The 23,576-nt window shown below is 48.1% G+C and overlaps 1 protein-coding gene across 1 annotated transcript in view; it reads right to left on the bottom strand.

Moving 5' to 3' along the window:
• The window catches only part of ARID1A (AT-rich interaction domain 1A), a 42,084-nt gene that overhangs the window by 3,946 nt on the left and 14,562 nt on the right, over positions 1-23,576 (bottom strand). The window contains exons 4-17 of the mRNA XM_014948673.1: positions 19,485-19,725; positions 19,013-19,102; positions 18,141-18,308; positions 17,198-17,513; positions 15,420-15,565; positions 15,223-15,332; positions 12,197-12,406; positions 11,447-11,654; positions 7,042-7,174; positions 6,494-6,666; positions 3,153-3,303; positions 2,852-2,983; positions 2,642-2,738; positions 275-1,148 (exon numbers count right to left, since the gene is read on the bottom strand). Of these exons, the coding sequence (XP_014804159.1) occupies positions 275-1,148; positions 2,642-2,738; positions 2,852-2,983; positions 3,153-3,303; positions 6,494-6,666; positions 7,042-7,174; positions 11,447-11,654; positions 12,197-12,406; positions 15,223-15,332; positions 15,420-15,565; positions 17,198-17,513; positions 18,141-18,308; positions 19,013-19,102; positions 19,485-19,725 (3,049 nt within the window). The remainder of the gene's footprint in view (positions 1-274; positions 1,149-2,641; positions 2,739-2,851; positions 2,984-3,152; positions 3,304-6,493; positions 6,667-7,041; positions 7,175-11,446; positions 11,655-12,196; positions 12,407-15,222; positions 15,333-15,419; positions 15,566-17,197; positions 17,514-18,140; positions 18,309-19,012; positions 19,103-19,484; positions 19,726-23,576) is intronic.

The following is a 23,576-nucleotide window of genomic DNA, read 5'->3' as shown; positions in this document are numbered from 1 at the left end:
TACTTCCAGCTCCTAGAGTTTAAAAACAAAAAGGAGATACTCGATACTGCTTTTTTGGACCCAAGAAGAGCAGAGCCTGTTTAAGATGATGTACAGACTGTATGTACCAGCAATCTCGCCGCAAAATGATGTCTAAAAACACAACTAAGTGGCAAAAATGTAATTTCCAAGCCAGCAGAGCCCTTCCACTTGGCAGCCCTGGACCAAAGGGTGACGGCAGCACCCATCCCCTCGACAGGCACAGGGAAGGAAAGCAGAAGGAGCTTCCTCTTACCAATATCTTTTGCTGTCAGCCGTCTCCTCTGCTTCAACACAGGTTGCGTAGCTTCTACCGATCCCGGAGGGAAGGTGATGTCTCGTCGGATCATGGGTGGCTGTACAGCTGCTGGTGTTATATGCGAGGCGGGGACGGGGGGTCCTGCCTTCTGCATTTTCATCCCCGAGTGCAGGAATGGAGATTTACTGGGAGAAGTGCGATTCTCCAGAGGTCTGGGCAGAGGTGCTGGGCTGGATACCTGAGGAATGTGATTCTGCATGCTAGGGGGGGTCTGGTAGTTAGACTGGGGGGGCCTAGTCATTGGGGGCACGGGGGCAGAGGGACCGTAAGCAGGTTGCCGGTTGCCGTGGGAAGGCCATGGTCCCTCGTGGTTGACCCTCTGGTCTGAATGCAGAATTTCATCTGTTCGAGTCACTCCGTGATACGCGGGGCCCTGGGGCGCCGAGCCGGTGCTCTGCCGGTTGGGATAGCTGTACCCTATTTCGTTACGCCCTTGCCACATGGCACCTTGCTGAGGACCCTCCGGAGCCGACTGGATGGGCCCACCCATCATCTGAGGAGGCATGTTCTGCTGAGCGTTGGAACCTGGGGGAGCCGAGACCCTGTCTCTGCCAAATTGAAAGGGGAACTGGTTTTGAGGCCCCCCGGCGGATCGGCGGTCGGCGGCGGGGTAGGTACCGCCGTACTGGTTATACAGGTCCTGCTGCGGAGAGGGCTGTGCGGTTTGCTGCTGGCTGGGTTGCTGGGTCTGTGCTGGAGGGAGCTGCTGTTGTGTCTGCCCCTGCCCGGCGCTGTACGGGACGTTGTACATCTCCCCTTCGTGTCGTTTAGCGGGAGGGCCGTAGCTGCCATCCATCGGCCGCTTGTAATTCTACAGGGAAAAATAATAAAAAGGCAGGGACAAGGTGAGATGATCTGCTTAGAAACCAAGCAAACCCAAACCTCAGTGAGGAGAGTGACTTGCAGCCAGAGGACGTGCCCCACGGCACGGCCTGGAAGAGGGCAAGGCTTGTCTCCTTCTTAGCCATATCCCATCTGAAGTTGGATCAAGTCTTTGGGTTTCACAAACCAAGAGTAATTCCTTGTGGCCGCCCGGGTAGTTTCCTTGTGGATTCTACAAAGATGCCTCGGGGGCAGGAGCCTGCCCACAGAAAGGACTTTCCTGGAGAAGAGACTCAGCTCTGCTCTACGCTCACCACTAACCGAACTCTGCACAGGTACTCGCTTCCTTTCACATCCAGGAATTTTATCAGACCCTATTTCTCTTGTATTTCCCAGAAAACAGAGGTTTCTGCTGAAGCATCACACAAGGCGCATTAAAAACTGTTGTTACTTCCCACTTCTTCCTTTCCTGTAGATTTCAAAACACATCAGGAGCAAGGAGCAGGCACTGGAAGGAGCAAGACCTATTCTCCCTCCCTACTACTTTTGAGTGCAAATGCAGAAAACAGTCAATTGCCGAGACAAAATTAAAATCCAAGATCTCTCTTGCCTCAAAGGGGCTATGCTCTGGCTGCTCTACAGTCTCTTCAGAAGCTCCACGGTCACGACTGGCTTCAGATGGAGCTCTAGGGCTTCAAAGATGACAAGTACCAGAGTAACTCGAACTCTTGGCTCGGAGCCCCGTGGCTCTGGTTGCAGAGCCAAACTGCGGAGCAGTTGGAATTATTCTTAGCACAGCTCAGCGAATGCCCTCTCTATACTCTCCTGAACCAGAGGACTCAAAATTATCAGGAAAACATTACGGGTCCTGGCACTGATACAAAGAGCAAGTGATATATAAGGATCACGGAAAGAGATATGTGTTCATTCAAACTCTGTCCTGAAACAAACCTGATGTTTCTGAGATCAGGGAGCAGGAGGCAGTGGGGCAGAGGAGGACCAGAGGGAGGTCTGAAGCCTTTATCTGCAGGCTCAGTGAGGCAAAGACAAGAAAACAAGCCCTGGGTTGTGCAGAATGACCCACCTGAAACAACTCCCCAAGGATTTGCTCCAAACAAACTCATCTGATCACTTGGACCAAAAATGTTACAGAAACACGATGGGATTCATAAAGTTCCGAGGGGGCAAAGAAACCCAATAAAGCTTCCTGATCTCCTGCTGCCTGAGCAGAGCGTGCACATCTGCAAACTGCACAACCACAACACTGCTTTTCCTAACACAACACTGCAAACACTAACTAAAACTTACCTAAACTACTTGGAAACTGGGAGGAAAAAAACCCTCCTGTATGAAGTACTTAATTCTATACGTTCATAAAGCGAAAAAACACAGCCCAAGGAGTTTTTATCCTCTCTTTCCACAAATTTCACAGGGAAAATTCTTCCGTGTCTCAGAGAAAACAGAACCCTCCTGATACTTTACCTGCTGTTGCTGTTGGTACATGGTAGTTTGCTGGCTGGGGAAGGGGCTGCCCGAGGATGTGCCTTGAGTGGAGAATTGATTGCCATAGGAATCATGTCTGGAGAAGAAAGAGATGCGTTATTACTTGTCTGACCAGACACTTGCTTTGCTGTCACGCTCTCAGGGCTCTCTCAACTGGGAAGAGCCATTTTGACAAGACCCCACACAGACCTTTGCTGCTGCTGCTGCTGCTGCGGGTAGCGGCTGGGAGAGTACATCCCCGACTCAGGGGTGGAAGGCATGATGTTTGGCTGCGGAGTTCCGGTTGCTAAGTTGCCCTCAGGTCCCATGCCCGGCTCCGTCCTACATGGAAACGACAAGAAAAAGAAAAAAAAAAACCCAAACGTCCACTTAAATTCACCCTTATTCCTCAAATGGACAAGGAGGAGCAGCAAAGTCACGGCAGTGAAGGGAAAATGATCGTTTTGCACCAGTCAAGCAAACTGGGATCTCACAGGGGTTCAATACCCACCTCACTCTGTCGTAAGGACCTCCGTAGGAGTAGTGTTGCCGCTGTCCCATGGCCATGTTACCCATCCCTGGACCTGCAGCACGATTGTAAGGGTCACCCATACCACTGTTGGGGCCCTGCCCTGAGGACATGAAGGGATCGCTTCCCGGAGCTGAAATATTGAAATAAAGACCAATAAACATGTCTACCTCTGCATTAGAAAGACACATCCCATCTTCTGGGCAAGGAGAAGGTCTTCTACAGCAAATTCCAGTGTACAGCCAGGTACCAGGGAAAGGGAGGGGATCACAGAAGGAGTTCCTCACCTTTCCTCATACTGCTGTAAGGATCTTTATTTGGCTCGTAAGACATGCGACCCATCATGTCGGAGGTATTCATGCTGGGCTGGTACCCTGGATTTGGAGTCATGGAGTTCCGTTTCTGGAACGTAGGATCACTACCATCTGGAAAGGCATCCTGTAGGCCCACTGAGTTACTCCTGATTCAAAAAAAGACCACAAATGCAGGATTAGAGAGGTCCACGATGTTCTTCTGGATACTTCCCCCCCATCACCATGTTCTCTCTGAGACATTGCTGATCACTACCATCTGGAAAGGCATCCTGTAGGCCCACTGAGTTACTCCTGATTCAAAAAAAGACCACAAATGCAGGATTAGAGAGGTCCATGATGTTCTTCTAGATACTTTTCCCCCCCGCTATGTTCTCTCTGAGACATTGCTATCCCCTAGAAGGACCACAGCCATCTCCTCCAACAGAGGCAAGAAGAACTGCCCTTCTACAATACTGTCCTCAAACTCAATCCCAGAAGTAATGATTATTTACACACAGAGTCAACAACCAGAGGCAAGAAGAACTGCCCTTCTACAATATTGTCCTCAAACTCAATCCCAAAAGTAATGATTATTTACACACAGCCACAGAGTCAACAATGTTGCTCTGAGCCATTAGCAGAGGAGCAAAGCCATGGAGTCCCACCAAACCAGGTACTCAAGTCTCCAGCCACCTGCAGTAATGACCCAGAAGCAACCTCACGTTCACAGCTTGCATCCAGCACAGAGGAAGAGGGTGCAATGGTTTCATACCTGATGCCTGGCAAAGGGGGCATCTGACTGTGTGGCGTCGACGCTGGAGTTGGTGGCTTCAAGTCTCCTCCTTCTGCCATGGAGCTGCTGGTGGACTGAGGTGTCTGAGGACCCTGCATTGAGCCTGAACCCGCTGCAAGAAACAGAAACGTGGCGTGAGCAGCTTTGCACCCTGCAGATGCAACTCAGAAACTTCCCAGAACATCAGCCTCAAGAAGACAGTTCAAGAAAGAGTGACATGAAACATCACCAGAAAAGTATGAGGAGCTCCACAGTGCAAGGACGTACTGGGCCAGACTTCCCAGAAGAACCATGTACAGTAATGTAAAGCTGAGAGGACACATTCATTTTCATCACGCCTTCGTTATTAACTACTTTCCCTTTTACACACTGTGCCACCACTGTGGCACTGTGTCTTGTTGCCCAGGCTACCTAGTTTCAAAAGCTGATGCTCATCTTCAATGAGCTGATGCTCATTGTGCAGCACAGAGTATGGTCCTTCTTGCCAAGTGCCAATCACCGACTCATCACCTTCGCTTTCTACCCAGAGAGAAGGTGGGTTTGAGCCCTCTCCTGGAAGTCTCACAGTCTTTCTAGTGATGGAAACTCCAGGACGTCAGCTGAAGTCACCGAGTTACTCTGAACAAGGCTCCTCTGTCAGCTCTGCCCTTCCAGAGGGGTTAATTCATGCAGGTTAATTCAAGCACCACTCCCAAGGATTCCTGGAACAGGGAATGCCGGAGAGGCCGGATCTTTTACTGAATGACAAAACCTGTCCAGCAAGTTCCCTGGCTCCCTATGGGTTGCTTTACGCTACAGTAAGCTTTCATCAAAAATCCCAGGCCATGGTGTGTAATCCAGCTGTGCCGTCAGCTCCAGGAGCTCTCCTCCGCCCAGGGATCGCTGTGACACTGTCAGCTCTCAGGTTCATACGCTCCTCGCAGCTGGCAAGAGCTGAACTCTTAATTAATGTTTCCATTAGTTACCATCCCCAGCACCCGATATCCCTCAGCTTCAGCCCTGCTGGTTGATGAGTCATTTCAGCTATTCATTAAAATCCTCCAGGGTCACGTCCAGGGCATGTTTGTTTACACCCCACCTTCCTGGCACCCTGTCCTCTTCCCCGCAACTCCCTCCCAGCCCGGGGAGGTCTCGGGAGAAGGAAGGGCAGAGACAAGCTCAGCGGGGGGAGTTTCATTCATGGGGCCCTCCCCGCCGTGTTCTCCTTTCCCTCATCAGACTCCCTTCCCCCAGGAATTCACTGCTCCTCTCCTGGCATCGGGCGGGAAGAGGCCTCGAGACATTCCCCGCGTCGCTGCCATTTGGTGTTTGTCCCCACCCCCCGCCGTCCCTCCCACTCACAAATTTACACACGGTTGGAGCGGGGCCAGTTCCACGCTCTGGGAATTAAAAAAGCCCAAAGGCAGAGTTGATTACGCCTCCCCCCAGGGACAGGCTGGAGTCTGCCAGCAGGAACCCAAGGTGGTTTTGCAGGAAACCCGCGGCAAGTGCCCACGAGGCAGCACCCCGCTCCACACCACGAGGGCTTTCCATCAACACTTTGGGGTTCTGAGGGGTTCCCCTGCATGGAAAACAGCTCCAGCACCAAGAGCTCTGCCCTAGACAATCGTCCTGCAAGGTCTTCAGATGCTCTGCAGCCTCCAAAAGTGGTTAATGGAGAATCACACAGTGCGATCCTCATCGTCCACCAAGTCAGGCAGAAATTCATTTGACAGAACAGGCTGAAACGCAGCGTGAGCCAAGGCCAACAGGTTATAAAGTCTGCAAGGAGAGCAAAGCACGTGTGTGTGGGTGGCTTCACAGCCCTTCATCCACACGATGGGACTTCAACATAGCCCCACTGTTGTCCGCTTGGCTTTCAAACAAGGAAGTTATTCTCCCTAAGAGTGATTCGTTGGGAGACATGTCTGGAGGATGCAGCTTCAACGGGGCCTCAGTGACCCCCTGGAACAGGAGTGGTAACACCCCCTGGGACTCAATGCTCCTCCAAGGCTCCAAAGTCTAGAGCTGAGGTTGAGAAAGCTACTTGTGTTGTGTCCTGCACCCTCAGGTCCTGCTGATCCAGGGGAACAAGAGAGAGGAAGAAAAGGAAAGTGAAAGAGGAGCAGGAACACGTGGAGTGACACAGCTCAAAGGATCTGAGCAACCAACTGTGCCGCAGCGCTGCCTCTGCACAGTCCTACTTGCGGGAGGTCTGGAGTGAGACAAGTGAAGAGAAGAGTTTAGATAGGAATCACCTTTCCTCATACTGCTGTAAGGATCTTTATTTGGCTCGTAAGACATGCGACCCATCATGTCGGAGGTATTCATGCTGGGCTGGTACCCTGGATTTGGAGTCATGGAGTTCCGTTTCTGGAACGTAGGATCACTACCATCTGGAAAGGCATCCTGTAGGCCCACTGAGTTACTCCTGATTCAAAAAAAGACCACAAATGCAGGATTAGAGAGGTCCACGATGTTCTTCTGGATACTTCCCCCCCATCACCATGTTCTCTCTGAGACATTGCTGTCCCCTAGAAGGACCACAGCCATCTCCTCCAACAGAGGCAAGAAGAACTGCCCTTCTACAATATTGTCCTCAAACTCAATCCCAAAAGTAATGATTATTTACACACAGCCACAGAGTCAACAATGTTGCTCTGAGCCATTAGCAGAGGAGCAAAGCCATGGAGTCCCACCAAACCAGGTACTCAAGTCTCCAGCCACCTGCAGTAATGACCCAGAAGCAACCTCACGTTCACAGCTTGCATCCAGCACAGAGGAAGAGGGTGCAATGGTTTCATACCTGATGCCTGGCAAAGGGGGCATCTGACTGTGTGGCGTTGACGCTGGAGTTGGTGGCTTCAAGTCTCCTCCTTCTGCCATGGAGCTGCTGGTGGACTGAGGTGTCTGAGGACCCTGCATTGAGCCTGAACCCGCTGCAAGAAACAGAAACGTGGCGTGAGCAGCTTTGCACCCTGCAGATGCAACTCAGAAACTTCCCAGAACATCAGCCTCAAGAAGACAGTTCAAGAAAGAGTGACATGAAACATCACCAGAAAAGTATGAGGAGCTCCACAGTGCAAGGACGTACTGGGCCAGACTTCCCAGAAGAACCATGTACAGTAATGTAAAGCTGAGAGGACACATTCATTTTCATCACGCCTTCGTTATTAACTACTTTCCCTTTTACACACTGTGCCACCACTGTGGCACTGTGTCTTGTTGCCCAGGCTACCTAGTTTCAAAAGCTGATGCTCATCTTCAATGAGCTGATGCTCATTGTGCAGCACAGAGTATGGTCCTTCTTGCCAAGTGCCAATCACCGACTCATCACCTTCGCTTTCTACCCAGAGAGAAGGTGGGTTTGAGCCCTCTCCTGGAAGTCTCACAGTCTTTCTAGTGATGGAAACTCCAGGACGTCAGCTGAAGTCACCGAGTTACTCTGAACAAGGCTCCTCTGTCAGCTCTGCCCTTCCAGAGGGGTTAATTCATGCAGGTTAATTCAAGCACCACTCCCAAGGATTCCTGGAACAGGGAATGCCGGAGAGGCCGGATCTTTTACTGAATGACAAAACCTGTCCAGCAAGTTCCCTGGCTCCCTATGGGTTGCTTTACGCTACAGTAAGCTTTCATCAAAAATCCCAGGCCATGGTGTGTAATCCAGCTGTGCCGTCAGCTCCAGGAGCTCTCCTCCGCCCAGGGATCGCTGTGACACTGTCAGCTCTCAGGTTCATACGCTCCTCGCAGCTGGCAAGAGCTGAACTCTTAATTAATGTTTCCATTAGTTACCATCCCCAGCACCCGATATCCCTCAGCTTCAGCCCTGCTGGTTGATGAGTCATTTCAGCTATTCATTAAAATCCTCCAGGGTCACGTCCAGGGCATGTTTGTTTACACCCCACCTTCCTGGCACCCTGTCCTCTTCCCCGCAACTCCCTCCCAGCCCGGGGAGGTCTCGGGAGAAGGAAGGGCAGAGACAAGCTCAGCGGGGGGAGTTTCATTCATGGGGCCCTCCCCGCCGTGTTCTCCTTTCCCTCATCAGACTCCCTTCCCCCAGGAATTCACTGCTCCTCTCCTGGCATCGGGCGGGAAGAGGCCTCGAGACATTCCCCGCGTCGCTGCCATTTGGTGTTTGTCCCCACCCCCCGCCGTCCCTCCCACTCACAAATTTACACACGGTTGGAGCGGGGCCAGTTCCACGCTCTGGGAATTAAAAAAGCCCAAAGGCAGAGTTGATTACGCCTCCCCCCAGGGACAGGCTGGAGTCTGCCAGCAGGAACCCAAGGTGGTTTTGCAGGAAACCCGCGGCAAGTGCCCACGAGGCAGCACCCCGCTCCACACCACGAGGGCTTTCCATCAACACTTTGGGGTTCTGAGGGGTTCCCCTGCATGGAAAACAGCTCCAGCACCAAGAGCTCTGCCCTAGACAATCGTCCTGCAAGGTCTTCAGATGCTCTGCAGCCTCCAAAAGTGGTTAATTGGAGAATCACACAGTGCGATCCTCATCGTCCACCAAGTCAGGCAGAAATTCATTTGACAGAACAGGCTGAAACGCAGCGTGAGCCAAGGCCAACAGGTTATAAAGTCTGCAAGGAGAGCAAAGCACGTGTGTGTGGGTGGCTTCCCAGCCCTTCATCCACACGATGGGACTTCAACATAGCCCCACTGTTGTCCGCTTGGCTTTCAAACAAGGAAGTTATTCTCCCTAAGAGTGATTCGTTGGGAGACATGTCTGGAGGATGCAGCTTCAACGGGGCCTCAGTGACCCCCTGGAACAGGAGTGGTAACACCCCCTGGGACTCAATGCTCCTCCAAGGCTCCAAAGTCTAGAGCTGAGGTTGAGAAAGCTACTTGTGTTGTGTCCTGCACCCTCAGGTCCTGCTGATCCAGGGGAACAAGAGAGAGGAAGAAAAGGAAAGTGAAAGAGGAGCAGGAACACGTGGAGTGACACAGCTCAAAGGATCTGAGCAACCAACTGTGCCGCAGCGCTGCCTCTGCACAGTCCTACTTGCGGGAGGTCTGGAGTGAGACAAGTGAAGAGAAGAGTTTAGATAGGAAATACAGCACCTCGTAACAGGAATCAAACCCGAGGAATAAGTCAATAGAGCTGCACAAACACGTGGAGTTTGGGAAAGCCACCCTGCAAACTCCTATGATGATGTGCTGAAGTGAGAGATGACCTGTACCTCAGCCCAGAGGGCAAACTCACCACCTGCACGTACCTCCATATTAGCTAAAATAAAATAAAAACTGATGCACCGTCTAATCCATTCTGACAGGCACCTAGTGCTACAAGGAGCTTTAAGTGGCTTCCTAGAAGTCTCAGCCCTCTCCAAATAAACTCCAAACGTCTTTGTTCAGCTGCCCGGTATCTCAGGGGGGGCAAGAAAGAGGTTTTTGGAAAGAAAGAAGGGATAGATTTGTGGTCAAGTTTAAGCGGAACTCAGACACCGCTTTAGACAGAAGTTTAGTCTAAAGAGACAAAAGTGGCTTTATCTTGCAGAACACACCAAGGTTGAAGCTACGCTGGGACAGGTTTCCTGACCAGTGAAAAGACATGATTTAGATCTTTAAAAAAACACCCCGCTGTAACTGAGAAGACAGAAAAATGTAGTTGCCAACAATATTCGGACAAGCACGTTGTCGATCAAGGGCTTAGCAGGGCTGGGACACAACTGCAGTACAATCAAATAAGGGTTCATTATTCCACTCCTCAGGAACTAGACGAAGATGATGCCAGGTTTCAGAACCAAAAAGGCCTATTTTTTTTTTTTTTTTTTTTTTTTAAACAAACATTATAGGAACTTCAAAGCAGACCAAGTTTTTATTTCACCTACATGAACAGGCTCCTGACCAGAAAAAGCATCTGAAGGTTTTACTTTAGAAGACAAACTGGAAAACTGAAGCTTAGAGGGTTGGCAGGTTCAGCTGCAATTCAAGCAACGAACTCAATGTAAATGAGACAGAAACAATCAGACTTTCTGAAGACTGAGAAGTACAGCACGCACTGCTTGCCTGGACATTTTCCCCCTGAATTGAACACTAGGCTTAAATATTCAGAAACTGGAGCACCCCGTCAAATTTGAAACAACTGTAGAAGTTCATTTTAAAGGGCTTGAGTTCTCGAGCATCCAACTTGTACTAGGCTTACGAAGCTCTCTGGGCACAAAGGCTCAGAAAGTCCTCGCTGTCTTCTGCTGAAGACAGAAAGAAGCAATTCGTGAGGAAGATGAGGGAACACCCACGTGAAGCATCTACTCCCAGAAGGCAGTACTTGCATAGTCAAAACAAGCCCAACTTTTCTAGGAAGTTCCCAAAGTTCAGCAGTAACAATGGGGGCTGCTGGTAGAACATGCACAGATCACCTTGAAGGGATAACTCTAGAATCACAGAATGATATGGGGTTGGAAGGGACCTCTGGAGATCATCTCCTCCAACCCCCTGCCAAAACAGGGCAGGTTGCACAGGAACGTGTCCAGGTGGGTTTTGAATGTCTCCAGAGAAGGAGACTCCACCACCTCCCTGGGCAGCCTCTTCCAGGGCTCTGCCACCCTCAAAGAAGTTCCTCCTCATGTTTAGATGGAACTTCTTATGTTCAAGTTTGTGCCCATTTCCTCTTGTCCTGTCCCTGGGCATCACCAAAAAAAGACTGGCCCCATCCCCCTGACACCCCTCCTTGAAGTATTTATAGGTGTTGATCAGATCCCCCCTCAGTCTTCTCTTCTCCAGACTAAGACGACCCAAGTCCCTCAGCCTCTCCTCGTAAGAGAGATGTTCTCTCAACATCTTTGTAGCCCTTTGCTGTACCCTCTACAGCACTTTCCTGTCCTTCTTGAACTGGGGAGCCCAGACTTCTCTCTCCACCAGAGTCTCATCAGACAGGGATGAACTGGTAAGCACAGAGGTGCCTGTATATACTTATGTATATCTTTTTACATTTTCCTTTCTCTTAAACTTAGTACAGGGGTGGGACACACAAGAACTGAACTATCCCAAGAGGCTTGACTTATTCCCAGTATCATTCACTCCCACGTTACGAAAGTATTTCATCTACACAACCAGAGAACATCTAATTAGAAACAGACACGGGGACTTTGTGGAACTTTGGAGCCTGCCTGGCCCCACAGCACGTGGAGTGGGGCGTTCAGTGCCAGAGATCCTCTGGTTCAAACGTTCATCGTGCACCTTAAACCGGCGTCTGAACTCACCTGGAGACGGAGGCTGTATCTTAGTCTGAGACTTCTTTGAATCGGCAGCTGCAAAGATATCAGGAGGGGGGTCTTCACCTCGCTCAATCTTGCACTCGAAGGCGTAGAGACACTGGATGTACTGCTTCTTCAAAGAACTAGCTGCGCTGCTGGACGTGCCCACGTTGAGATTGGTGGCCAACTCGCGCCATTTCTTGTTTTTGTTGACCTGCACAACCAAACAAGAGGCTCTCAACTCAAAATCCCAGCAACTTCTCCTCCAAGAAATTTTCTGTGGAGAAATCAACACTTTCCAGCTAAGGGATGCACTCAGGGCTGAGCAGAGCAGATGCAGCTGGGTTCAAAACCCTAAACTAGTGCCAACTGTTCCTCACCTACAGAAAACTTTTCAAGCAGGGACAGATTGCAAATTAAGTTAGCCATGAGGTCAGTCGATGGCCAGATGCAAAGACAAAGAGTGTCACCAACCTTTGCACTGGGCAACACAAGGGAAAAAGAGCACTTTAACTGAATCTCATCACAGACTATTCTCAACCAGGCAAGGGGAGAGAAGACATTTGGCTCACTTAAAGGATGCTGGGGTTTATAAGCATTGTTTAAAGCACTAAAAATAAAGGAATGCAGCTAAACAAAGTCATGGCTTATATCTAGCTACAAAACTATCTTTGAATTGTGTTGCCCATGGGCTTGTGACCATGAGAGAGTGGGCAGCTCTGACCACAGCCACCACGCTGGCTGCTGGCCACTCACCTGAGTCAATCCACCAATCTCCTTCACGGAGACGTAGAGCCGGTAAAGGTCCAAGGGTTTCCTGCCTACCGCTGGGAGATTTGTCATGCCCATGGCCTTCTCCTCAGTAAAGGCCAGGTAACGATCTACCCAGATTTTCCTCTCGGGCTCCCCACCCAGCTCATAGAGTTTGGTGATCTTCTCATTGGTTGTAGTAGAAGAACTGGACTTCTAGGAGAAAGAAAGAGGTATCAGGACTGAGCAACACAAAAGCAGCTCGTTCACATCCAACGTGGTTTCAAAAAAGCGGTCAGAAAACAGTTCAAAGTTCTGCTGTTATACTGAGAACAGCTTTATATCAGGCCTACGCTTGTCTCAGATCAACATCAGGCCAGTATTATTTGACAAAGGTACCACAAAACCAGCCACGACTCAGGGAATTCACAGAATATGTGTTTTTTAGAAGGGAAAGGTTTCAGGAATGCTACAGAAATCAAACAAACTTTAAAGACACTTTGCAGAGACATCCTTTGTGGGCTTATTTACTAACTATATGAGAAAACATCTAATTCAAGTACAAATGAGGTTAGAGGCACCTATTGGACCTATGTGCGCAAGGGGTTCTCCACAAAGACCATCACCCTTCCCTTGCAGTTCAGTGACAGAAGTGCAGAAATGTCCCACTACCCAGATATCCCAGAATCACGAGGGGTTGGAAGGGACCTCTGGAGATCACCCACTCCAACCCCTGCCAAAGCAGGTCCACACAGAGCAGGTCCCACAGGAACTTGTCCAGGTGGGTTTGAATGTCTCCAGAGAAGGAGACTCCACCACCTCCCTGGGCAGCCTCTGCCAGGGCTCTGCCACCCTCAAAGTAAATAAGTTCCTCCTCATGTTTAGACATAACTTCCTTTTGTACACGTTTGTGCCCATTTCCTCTTGTCCTGACACTGGGCACCAAACTGGTTTACTATCGCTGGTGCATCAACATCCAGGAAAACTGATATGGAGAGGTATCACAGGAATTTGGAATCCAAGTTTACAGCTATAAAGTATCACACGCTGGTTCCTACACAATCAATTCACTCCAAGTGTCTATTTAGAGGTAAAATATGAGATCCTGCACTTTGTCTTGCTTGGCCCAAGTCTTTTGATGTCATGCATGAGCTTTTATTTTGGTTTTTTCCACACTTGGACTAAAGGCAGAAATGGTTTCGGCATTCCAAAATGAACTTCCAAAATAGAAGCAAACTTCAAATCTGATGATGTTCTATATGAAGCCCTACACCTCAGACTGAGTGTTTTCATTATCAAACAAGATAATCCTTGAGCAGCACAGACCAGGAGGACAGAGCAACCCTTATCTGTAGCTTCTGGCATCCAAGTCCTTGTTTGTCATTAGTAGAAAGGCAGATGCCAGAACACATGAGGAGAAACGAGGGATCTTCTGAGTCTCCTGGCAGGCTGCTGGGGGTACAGGTATCAAACTTGCAGAGTACATAATTTTCCTTCAGGTAGCAGAAGAGGAGACTTCAGGCTCAGAAACTGCTTCTTTTGGTGGTTCTTTTGAAACTGGTAGCAGTAACACAAAGAAAAATACTCCCCGAAGAACTTGTTTGCCTCCCTCTTCTGGCTTTAATACTGGATTACTAAGAGGTTTGTTTGTGAAACAACTCTAACACTTTTTAGTGTACCACCTCCCAGCTGAGAGGTGATAACTGAGGAGCTCCAGCCCTACACCAGAAACCAACTCAGGTTTGTTTACGCTTCTTTTGGCAGTTTCACTGTGGCAGGTGATAATTCCTAATACTGAAGTGTTTTGCAAGTGAAATCGATGAGTCCCAAAGGACTAGGAAATGCTCCCATGCATTTTCTGAACAGGCTGTAATTCCCAGAAGTAAAACTCTCAATTGTTTGAATTTTCCTGTTGAATCCTCTTAGAACCACTGGCACAATTCAAGAACAGCCACGGCTGGACACATGGAGTTTTATTTCATGTTGAATCTCCTACTTTTATGCTTCTGATTCAAGCAACAGCCTGATTAGCTGTTCATGGGATGTGGGGAGCGGGATGAAGGTGACCCAAAAGTGCATCTATCTGTTCAGGTGCCTTTTCCCCAGTTAATTAAGGGAAGACCAGCCCACAAGTGAAATGAGAACATAGAAATGAGGTGTGCCAGGCATCTGTTAGAAATTCTATATAGAGGCTTGAACTTGAGAGTTGTAAATAGGGGAGGACATATGAATTCTGATAGAAAAGTCCCCTTCCTGAGGACTAGTGGGTCTCTGTAGGGGATGGCAGAGTTCAGACTCCTCAAGGGTACTTTTTATTTCATGTTGAATCTCCTACTTTTATGCTTCTGATTCAAGCAACAGCCTGATTAGCTGTTCATGGGATGTGGGGAGTGGGGTGAAGCTGACCCAAAGGTGCATCTGTTCAGGTACTTTCTCCCCAGTTAATTAAGGGAAGACCAGCCCACAAGTGAAATGAGAACATAGAAATGAGGTGTGCCAGGCATCTGTTAGAAATTCTAGATAGAGGCTTGAACTTGAGAGTCATAAATAGGGGAGGACATGTGAATTCTGATAGAAAAGTCCCCTTCCTGGCCTTCCTGAGGACTAGTGAGTCTCTGTAGGGGATGGCAGAGTTCAGGCTCCTCAAGGGTACCGTTATTAACGTCTGTGGGCATTTAGTTTATTGCAAACACAGCCAGAGCCTACTTCACAACACACATATACGTTTTAAAACACCCATTTCATTAATTATGGTCCAAAACATAACACATCCCATGAGAGGATATCCCACTCACTCACACCAGTTAGAACCATGGTCACAAGCAGCAGCCAGATCACCCACTACCAGGACAACCATGCTAATGAGAACTCTGTTCAGGGTGAGGAGGACAAATCTCATTAAGCCTCTCAGGAACCACACTCACTACTAGATGGATGCAACTGTTCAATCCAAGCTAACACGCAACAGTTTTGCTCCCCCGGATGCTGAAGAGGATGGGAGTTCATTAAAAACAAAAACCAAAACATTTTACCTTTGACTTGGATTCTGCTTTTGGCGTCCCATCTGCCTTATTGTTCATTTTAGTTGCAGGTGTTAATTTGACGTCCCCAAGACCCATCATCTCAGGGCTTGCTGCCATCCCTGGAAAGTTAAGAGAACCTTTAACACTGATTTTCAGTCCGGTACAATGAAATCAATGCCACATCTCACAGCCAGCACGGACTTTACCTGCAGAGTTGTTCGCCATGTTCCCCCCCATGGGGTAGGGGGGGCCCTGGGGGTTTATCATGCCAGCCATGCTGTTAATTCCCTGGCCATACGGTGGTCCAGTGCCCATCATTCCCCCTTGGTTCATGTTGGGATAACCAGGAGGCCTAGAAAAGACAAGGAAGAAATCCACACTTACTTCAGATACTAAGCATTAAGATCTTATTTTCTAAGGAAGTGGGTTTGCCAAAAGAAACCTTCTACGAAGGAAGTGGAGAAGTGACTTTCTCCAGCTCACTTTTCCAGGAAAAGACCAAAGATTGGGTGCTCTTTTAAAGCTTAGCTACCCTAGAGCTTAAGCCTGACTCCCAAAAGAAAAGGGGATGTAAAGCATTCTAAAAGAGGGTGGTTCTGTACACTCTCACCCTTCATCTTGTTCTAGGACATCCCCAAACTGAACTTCATCTCAGTGGTAAAGCCACCCTTACAGGGCAGAACAGATCTCCAAATATCACAGCCCTTTGTGTTTAAGTGAGAATATGTTATTTGTATAGATGGACACGGTGCCCCAGCCACATGTAATGACTTTTCTATATTTCTTTCCTTGTTGTTACCCCTTTATTTTACATGAAAACCTCCAACCAACTGTTGCTCAGAGTCGTTACTCAAAGGGACAGCCTTTGATGCCTTCATTGGTGTTTGGGAACTCAACCTCTCGGCAGTCAGAGAGCAGATTGCAGGCATTAAATCAGGATAAAGACCACTATGCCCAGTCAGAAAACATGTATCTAATGGCTTTACTGGGAAAATCTCATTTATAAGCAAGTCCATGGTTCACAAGGCATTCTGGTGGGCTACATACACCTACTCTGAAACGTGCAGTGAAAAAAAAAAAAACAAAACCAAACCCAAAAAAGACACATGCCCAGAAAATAGCTGCAAAGTTCAGTGCTGAATTCCAGCTCCCTTTCCCACAGCTGCTCATCAAGGCCCTAAAAGGAAGAAGTTCATTACACTGGACAAGTAATGCCTTGGTTCAGACAGATGCAGCTGGACGGCTGTTTGCTGGATTTATGGGCTCTACCACACACACAGTGTCTTTAAGTCACTCGTGTGATGAAGATGACCAGAAAGGGAAAACAACTGAAGGGATCTCAGAGTTAAATAGATCTCACCTATGAATATTAAAAATTCCCTAAACACGTCATTAATCACAGAATGGTTAGAGTTGGAAAGGACCTTAAAGATCATTGAGTTCCAACCCCCCTGCCCTGGGCAGGGACACCTCCCACCAGACCAGGTTGCTCCAAGCCCCCTCCAACCTGCCCTTGAACCCCTCCAGGGATGGGGCAGCCACAGCTTCTCTGGGCAACCTGTTCCAGGCTCTCACCACCCTCACAGCAAAGAATTTCTTCCTGATGTCTCATCTAAATCTCCCCTCTTTCAGTTTAAAACCATTACCCCTCATCCTATCGCTACACCCCCAGATCAAGAGTCCTTCCCCATCTCTCCTGTAGCCCCCTTCAGGTACTGGAAAGCCATTATAAGGTCTCTGTGGAGCCTTCTCTTCTCCAGGCTGAACAACCCCAACTCTCAGCCTGTATTCCAACACACTGCTTTGTCCAAGCTTTATCCTCTTCCTTTTTTTAACACTCAAGATTGATGAAAAAGGTCTCCAAGAAGAGGTCTCTTCAAGGAAGAGTATGTCCAGTGTCACCCTAAATTACGGTTATCCCAACCACAACTCCAAAACCTAGATCTGACATAGGTTCCAGCCCAGTGGGCATCTCATTCCCTACCTGTTCTGGATGGAGTTGGCAGCAGCGTGCATGGCGGCGGCGGCGGCTTCTTGTGCTTTGCGATTCATGCCGCCCGGCGGGGGACACATCCCTGTCCCCACCTGAGGTGGCATATTCGCCATGTTGGGTCCGTAAGGTCTGTTCCCCATGGTGGCATGGCTCATCCTCCCCGGAGGAAGGCCGCTGTAGGGTGGCACACCAGTCTGCCCGTGCATCTGGCTCCCTGCTCCCATGGGATTCATGCTTCCTCCCATTCCTGGACTGGGGTAGTTGGCATTGGACATAGCGTTGTAGTTTGGCTGCCGGGGATAACCTCCTAAGGAGATAAAAAAGAAGGGGAAGACAACATCATTCAACGAGTTAGTTTATGAATCACCATAAAAAATCTTCTATCAGCAAATATTTAAAGATCACTAACAGAGATGAGGGGGAGTGTTAACACCTCAACAAAAAGTCAAAGTACTTGGATATAAGCCACAGAAAATGTGTTTTGACAAAGCCAAGTAACAACATCGATTCAAAAGCTGCCTGAAACTCTCCCAAACCTCAACCGAGCAGAGCGCACTTAAATGGTCCAGGGCAGGATGCAAAAAACTCACTTAACCCTTTCCAAAACATATAACACTTAGTTTTCTTCCTCTCCAAAGAGAGCTATCCCTTCTTCTCTACAACACTGGATGTACAACCTACATCTTTTTAAACGAGGAGGAAGGAGCCTACATTTAGAAGCACAACTACCCCAGAAAGCAACATATTTCATCAATCTCAACAGGAACAAAGCACAGTTCCTTCCAGCTCATAAGGAGCGCGCTGTTTTGCATTACCCACACATTAAGAGTGGACAATTAATAACAGCTTATCAAAGACAAGATGTTACAATAGAGAGAGGCCTTTTGTATTTGCTGAGCTCCGTTCCCACCTCGAGGAGCTGCCAATGTCTCACCTTGAGGTCCATACTGCCCACCCTGGGGTCCGTAGCTTCCCATGGAGTTCTGCTGGTACGGCCCCATCCCAGCGTGCATCTGTCCTCCAGAAGACTGCCGGGGAGATAAGGCTGAGCCGGGCTGGGGTGAGCTGTACTGGGGCATCTGAGGGTTCCTCTGCATGTAACCTGGTCACCCAGTGAGCAGAGCAGACAGTTAGCATGAAAAGGACCAAGATGGGCCACTGGACACACATGTTCTATGGTTAACAGCAACCCCCAGGGACCCACTAACAAAATCCTTTCAGCAACAGCCTGGACAGACTTTCCAGGGGTTGCTATTAAGGAGCCAGTGTTATCTACTAAGATAACAGATCCAATTTCCTGTTTTAACCAGAAAAAACCAACCAACTCAGTGTTGCAGGAGCAGACAGTGCCACTCTGCAAATCCTACAGGCTTCTCATTGTTGCTGTTTGATTGTTTGTTTTCTCAGGGTGACAACTACATACCTTTTGCCACGAGAGCTAAATTTTACATGCATTTTCCCCAAAAACTGATTTTACTCTCTTTGGGGGAAAAGGCACACAATATCGTTGCAAGCACCCCTCGTTTTGAAGCTTAAGGTCACGGACCTTGGACAAGCAACATTCTTATGTCAAAAGCTGGAGAAAACACATCACAAGCCTGGCTTGGATGGAACGTTGCAGCCCAAACAACCAGCAACAGTTGAATTTACTGCAAGATGCCTAAACACTTGCAGCTTATAAACTTGGGGCAGCTTTTAATTGCTCAACACAGAAACCATGTCGTCAAGCCAAGGAATTTTCAGCTACGCATCTGAAGAGTTACAAAAATATCCATACAATTAAATCTTTTAACTCATGTCACACACCTCGATCTTGCGCTATGCTGGACTGGTTCATGGAAGGATGCATGATACTGTCCGACTGGCCACTGGGCGGTCGGGGTGGCATCTGATTGCCTGCACCACAGAAAGGAAAAGTGGTTTAATCACCAAAATTGCGTACCACAAACCCCAGGATGCAAGAGTATTAAATACCAGAAGTACAAACAACTCCAGGAGAAGCGTATGTTTACCCACAGTGAAGAAAAACAAGAGGAAGTCACAAAACAAGTCACATTAAGCCAGGGAAACGACACTGCTGGTTTACCAGCCATCCCACCCGTCCTGCTGCATCCTTTATGAGTTACAGACATTTTAAAGCAAACAAATGCTATCTCAAGACCTCAATAACCACATCGTACTGGCACTGGCCAATTCCTCCCCACTGGACTTTTTAATTTGCCCTCCAGCTGCACGAGGCAGCCCCACCATAAAATGAACGTGTTCTGAGTTGTGGTACCTGGTACTGCAGCAGGTGAAAGCGGACCAGAGCGGGACTGAGCAACGCTAGCTGGAGATCCAACTGGGGATGGGGAGGGTCCTCTGATGCCTGGCAGGTGAGGAGAGGTATGTGGAGAGAAAGGAGACTGAGCTGGGTTACTCTGCTCTCCTTGACTGCTGGAAATCCCTGACGTGCTTACTCCAGGACTCAGGGCTCCTTCTGTACCCATGGGGAGATCATCTATGGAACCGGAAAGGTCCTGCAACACACAGAGAAAGACATCAGGCAACAATAAAGAGACACGGGACTGTTCTCTCACATACCACTAAGAAAAGAGTGCATTTCTCCCTCAGGCACACTCCAAATAGAAATCAATGAACTCGGTTCACGTTATCGTCAGTAACGAAGGCTGCTACAGACCAAGGTAACTGCCAAATGTGTCTTATCCTTCCTGTCTCTGAACCCCAAGGTTCCCTAGCTGGTTTGCCGAGAGCTCGCTGATGGTCCAAACAACCAGATCATTCTCCTACTTGCTTCTTTTCATTCAGTTTAGAAGTGAGAAATTAAAGAATGCACCAACAATACACGTAAAACTGCAAATAGAGGAAACAGTCCATGTGATCACGGCTTGGAAGAGAAACGTGGCTCAGCTTCTGAAAGACAGAAAACTCCTGCCTCACCATAATTAATTCATAAACCTCATATGAGCTGGGAAACTACTCACTTGAGATGGATAAAAACAAACTAAACAGAGATTTAAAAGAAAACCATAAAATACTCTTCAGAGTTCCCACTTCCCTTTCTTCACAGATAGCAAAAATTATCAGTTACAATGTCACCCTGTGAAGTTCAGCTTCTCTTGAAGGCAAGGGCAGAAAATACCCTTCCAACTGTACATATCCACCTGGAAGAAGAAAAGCACGAGAAGACTAAGAAAGTTGAAACCTCCAATTGCCACAGCAGCAACAGCATTGAAAAATCAGCTGGAAAGACTGAAAAACAAAGATGTTTCCAAGAAGTCAATGATGTGCAGATCCACCATGGACAATTGTAGTGTCTGTTTGATGCAAGATGCATCAGGAGTAGATGTGTAACAGTCCAAGACAGAGTAAACGGTGGCACGTTTGAACTGGGAAGTTAGAGCTGGGAAGTTACAACTATTCCAGCGATTAGATAAAAATCTCTGCCAGGGATTCCAAGTATCCCAGCAGGTGAAGAAGTGGCAGACCAAAGCTTTTGTAGTGTCTGTTTGATGCAAGATGCATCAAGAGTAAATGAGTAACAGTTCAAGATGGAATAAGTGGTGGCATATTTGAACTGGGAAATTAGAGCTGGGAAGTTACAACTATTCCAGTGATTAGGTAAAATCTCTACCAGGGATTCAAAGGATCCCAGCAGGTGAAGAAGTGGCAGACCAGGACTTCATCTCATCCTCTGTCTTTCCTAAGTCTTTCAAAGGAATCAGCCCTGAAGTGTTCTGGACCGAGATTTGGCATTTGAGACCAACTCCCTCTGCACAGAACTCAGCTGACCAGCACGAACAGAGCCAGCCTCCGATGAAACACCAGGCAGAAAGGCCAAGCCAACTGGTAAGTAACTTGGACACCCTGGTCTCGTTTACACTCCCTGGGTGATGCCTCGTTTAGCAGCAGTTTGGGTAACACTTTCCCAGCTCTGAGCAGAGCAGAAGGACCTTGGACACAAGATACTGCAAACTTATCAGGAGTAAGAGCCCCATCGCTCTTGTCTGCCAGGTGATGTGTGAAAAGGCTCCCACAGCATCTCCCCATCATCTAAACTGGGGAAGAGAAGGGCACCACATCCTAAGAAGTGGAAAACTGGAGGTAGGGAAGAATAGAAAAAAAACAACTCGGGAGATATCCAACCACCTCATCACGCTTGTGGGACAGAGGGACATCCAGGAGGACAAAGGGGAGAGCTGGGCATCAGCTGGGCCACGCTCAGTTGTCTGCTGCAGCAGGGCAATCTCATCTAGTTTAACAGCAGAATTTGATCAAAACGCTTCTAACAAATGCTGGGAAATAAAAACACCAGTCATTTGGTGGGATGACTTAGCGCAGAGAGTGTGTCCTTCCTCCCCTTCCATTACTGCCTCTGTTTGAGGGACCATTTCCTGCACAACAGTCTCAGAGGTATATTTGCTTACTGCTGAAGTATTATCTTCCACAGAAAAAAGAATAATAAAAAAATAGAGCTTTGTTTTATTTCAATGAAAGCTAAAAAACTGCAGAAAAAGCCTAAAAATAGTGTCTAAGAGCTCTTGCAATTTTCACTACCTTCCTATTGTGACATCAAAAGCGTTGCTCCTTTATGAAAGTACTTGGACAACTTTGACAAACCCCACATTCCTACTGAGGGAACCATCTGAAGTGGGAGTAAAAAGACATCATTTCCAACATTTTGCATTAAAAAGCATCAACCAACACAAACAATCAAAAGCAAAACACTCCTCTCCCTCCCTGAGACTGGCTGCATCTAACTTCAGGCACCAGCACAAGGTATACAACCAGACTCCCCTTCCAGTCAATGAAGGGATCAGAACATCCAGAAACCAATTCAACAACCTAAAATTGGATGGAAATACCGGTATTTCCCTTAAATAGATTAAGATACTTCTAGTCTGAATCATCAAATGCATCCAAACCCTGTTTTCATCATCATTGAAGTGAAGTTGGAGGCCAAAACCCTTTGCAGCTTTCAAATCCCCACCACCACCAGCTCATGTGGGATTGGCATTTCCGAGCAGTTAAACCTACAGAGCAGAGCCTACAGCTACTTCAATAAGACATTTTTTTAGGCTCAAAGGGAAAGAAGACATTATAAATGTCCACCTGAGACAAAAATACTGGCATGAAAGGACAGAGAGTAAGGGTGCAAGGTGAAATGTGAAAGTTTCCCTCTGTTATTGGGGTGTGACACGTCTCTCCGAGAGGCAGAGGAGAAGCTTTGCCTCCAGGATCACCCTCTCTGACGTGGTGGGAGCAATATTCATACAAGAACCGGGCAGAGCAAGAGGATACAACTTGGTAATGCCAGGCACGAAAATATCTGCAAGACATAAAACGAAGCAACGTTAAAAGCTGTTTGAAAATTAACTCCTAAGTAACCAGATAACGATCTTTTAAAGCTGACGTCTTCGGCCTTGCCTACGCATCAAAGCTTAACCTAAGTACTGCAAGTCATTTAAAAACATTCAGTTTTAATTAAGCAGGTTAATACAGGGTTGCTTCAGACATGCGAGCGAGGGCCCCTCTGCATTGCTAACATACCAGCACGGACCTCACATAGAGGAAAAGCCGACCCAGCTCCGAGGCTGCGGATCAGACTCCGGAGCTCATCAGTTTAAGTTCAAGTGAATTACACGTCAACCTTTCTCAGATGTTAGGGCAGGAATTCAGAAAAAGAAAAATCATAAAAAACGATTTTTATGATGCAAAGACCATAAAAATCAAGTAACTTGTAAAGTGACTTTCACCTCTAACTTTCTCCAAAGGGAGACTCCTGCCAAGGGGAAGGAGGGAAGCGAGGAGCAGGATGCCCAAGTGCGAGCAGCTCATCAGTAAGGAGCTGATTTCCACCTATTAAATTATTTTCTCAGGATGCCAACCGTAGCTGATTTCCACCTATTAAATTATTTTCTCAGGATGCCAACCATAAAGGCATAGAGTGTTAGATTTTTTTTAACTAAAGCTGGGGGTTTTTTTAACCCCCCAGCTCTGCTATCCCATTTACTCAAGTGCACCACAAACTTGGGGAAAAAGAAATCTCTCAATCGCTCCACCGAATGCTTTAAGGACGGCCGCAGCAGAGAAGCCTCTTAAAAAAAAGAAAACTTCCTTGAAATAACGGAGACCTGCTGCCGTCAGGGGGTTCTGGATGAAGCCCAAGAGGAAAGGGGGCCGGGGAGGTTGTATTTGCCTCCCACGGAGCATCGTGAGGAGACCTGGAAAGATGGAGCAGCACCAGGAGAAGGGCTCTCCTCGTCCCTCCTCCCGCCAGCGCAGCCAGTCGAGCCCAGACGGGAGGTGAGGCTCGACAGCAGTAACTCTGCCAACTTGAAGGAAACGTCAGGGTCTGGAGAATTTCCTC

The sequence above is a fragment of the Calidris pugnax genome, unplaced genomic scaffold (assembly GCF_001431845.1).
Source record: "Calidris pugnax isolate Ruff unplaced genomic scaffold, ASM143184v1 scaffold162, whole genome shotgun sequence".
NCBI lineage: Eukaryota > Metazoa > Chordata > Aves > Charadriiformes > Scolopacidae > Calidris > Calidris pugnax.
This window is presented reverse-complemented; position numbering and strand designations above follow the sequence as displayed.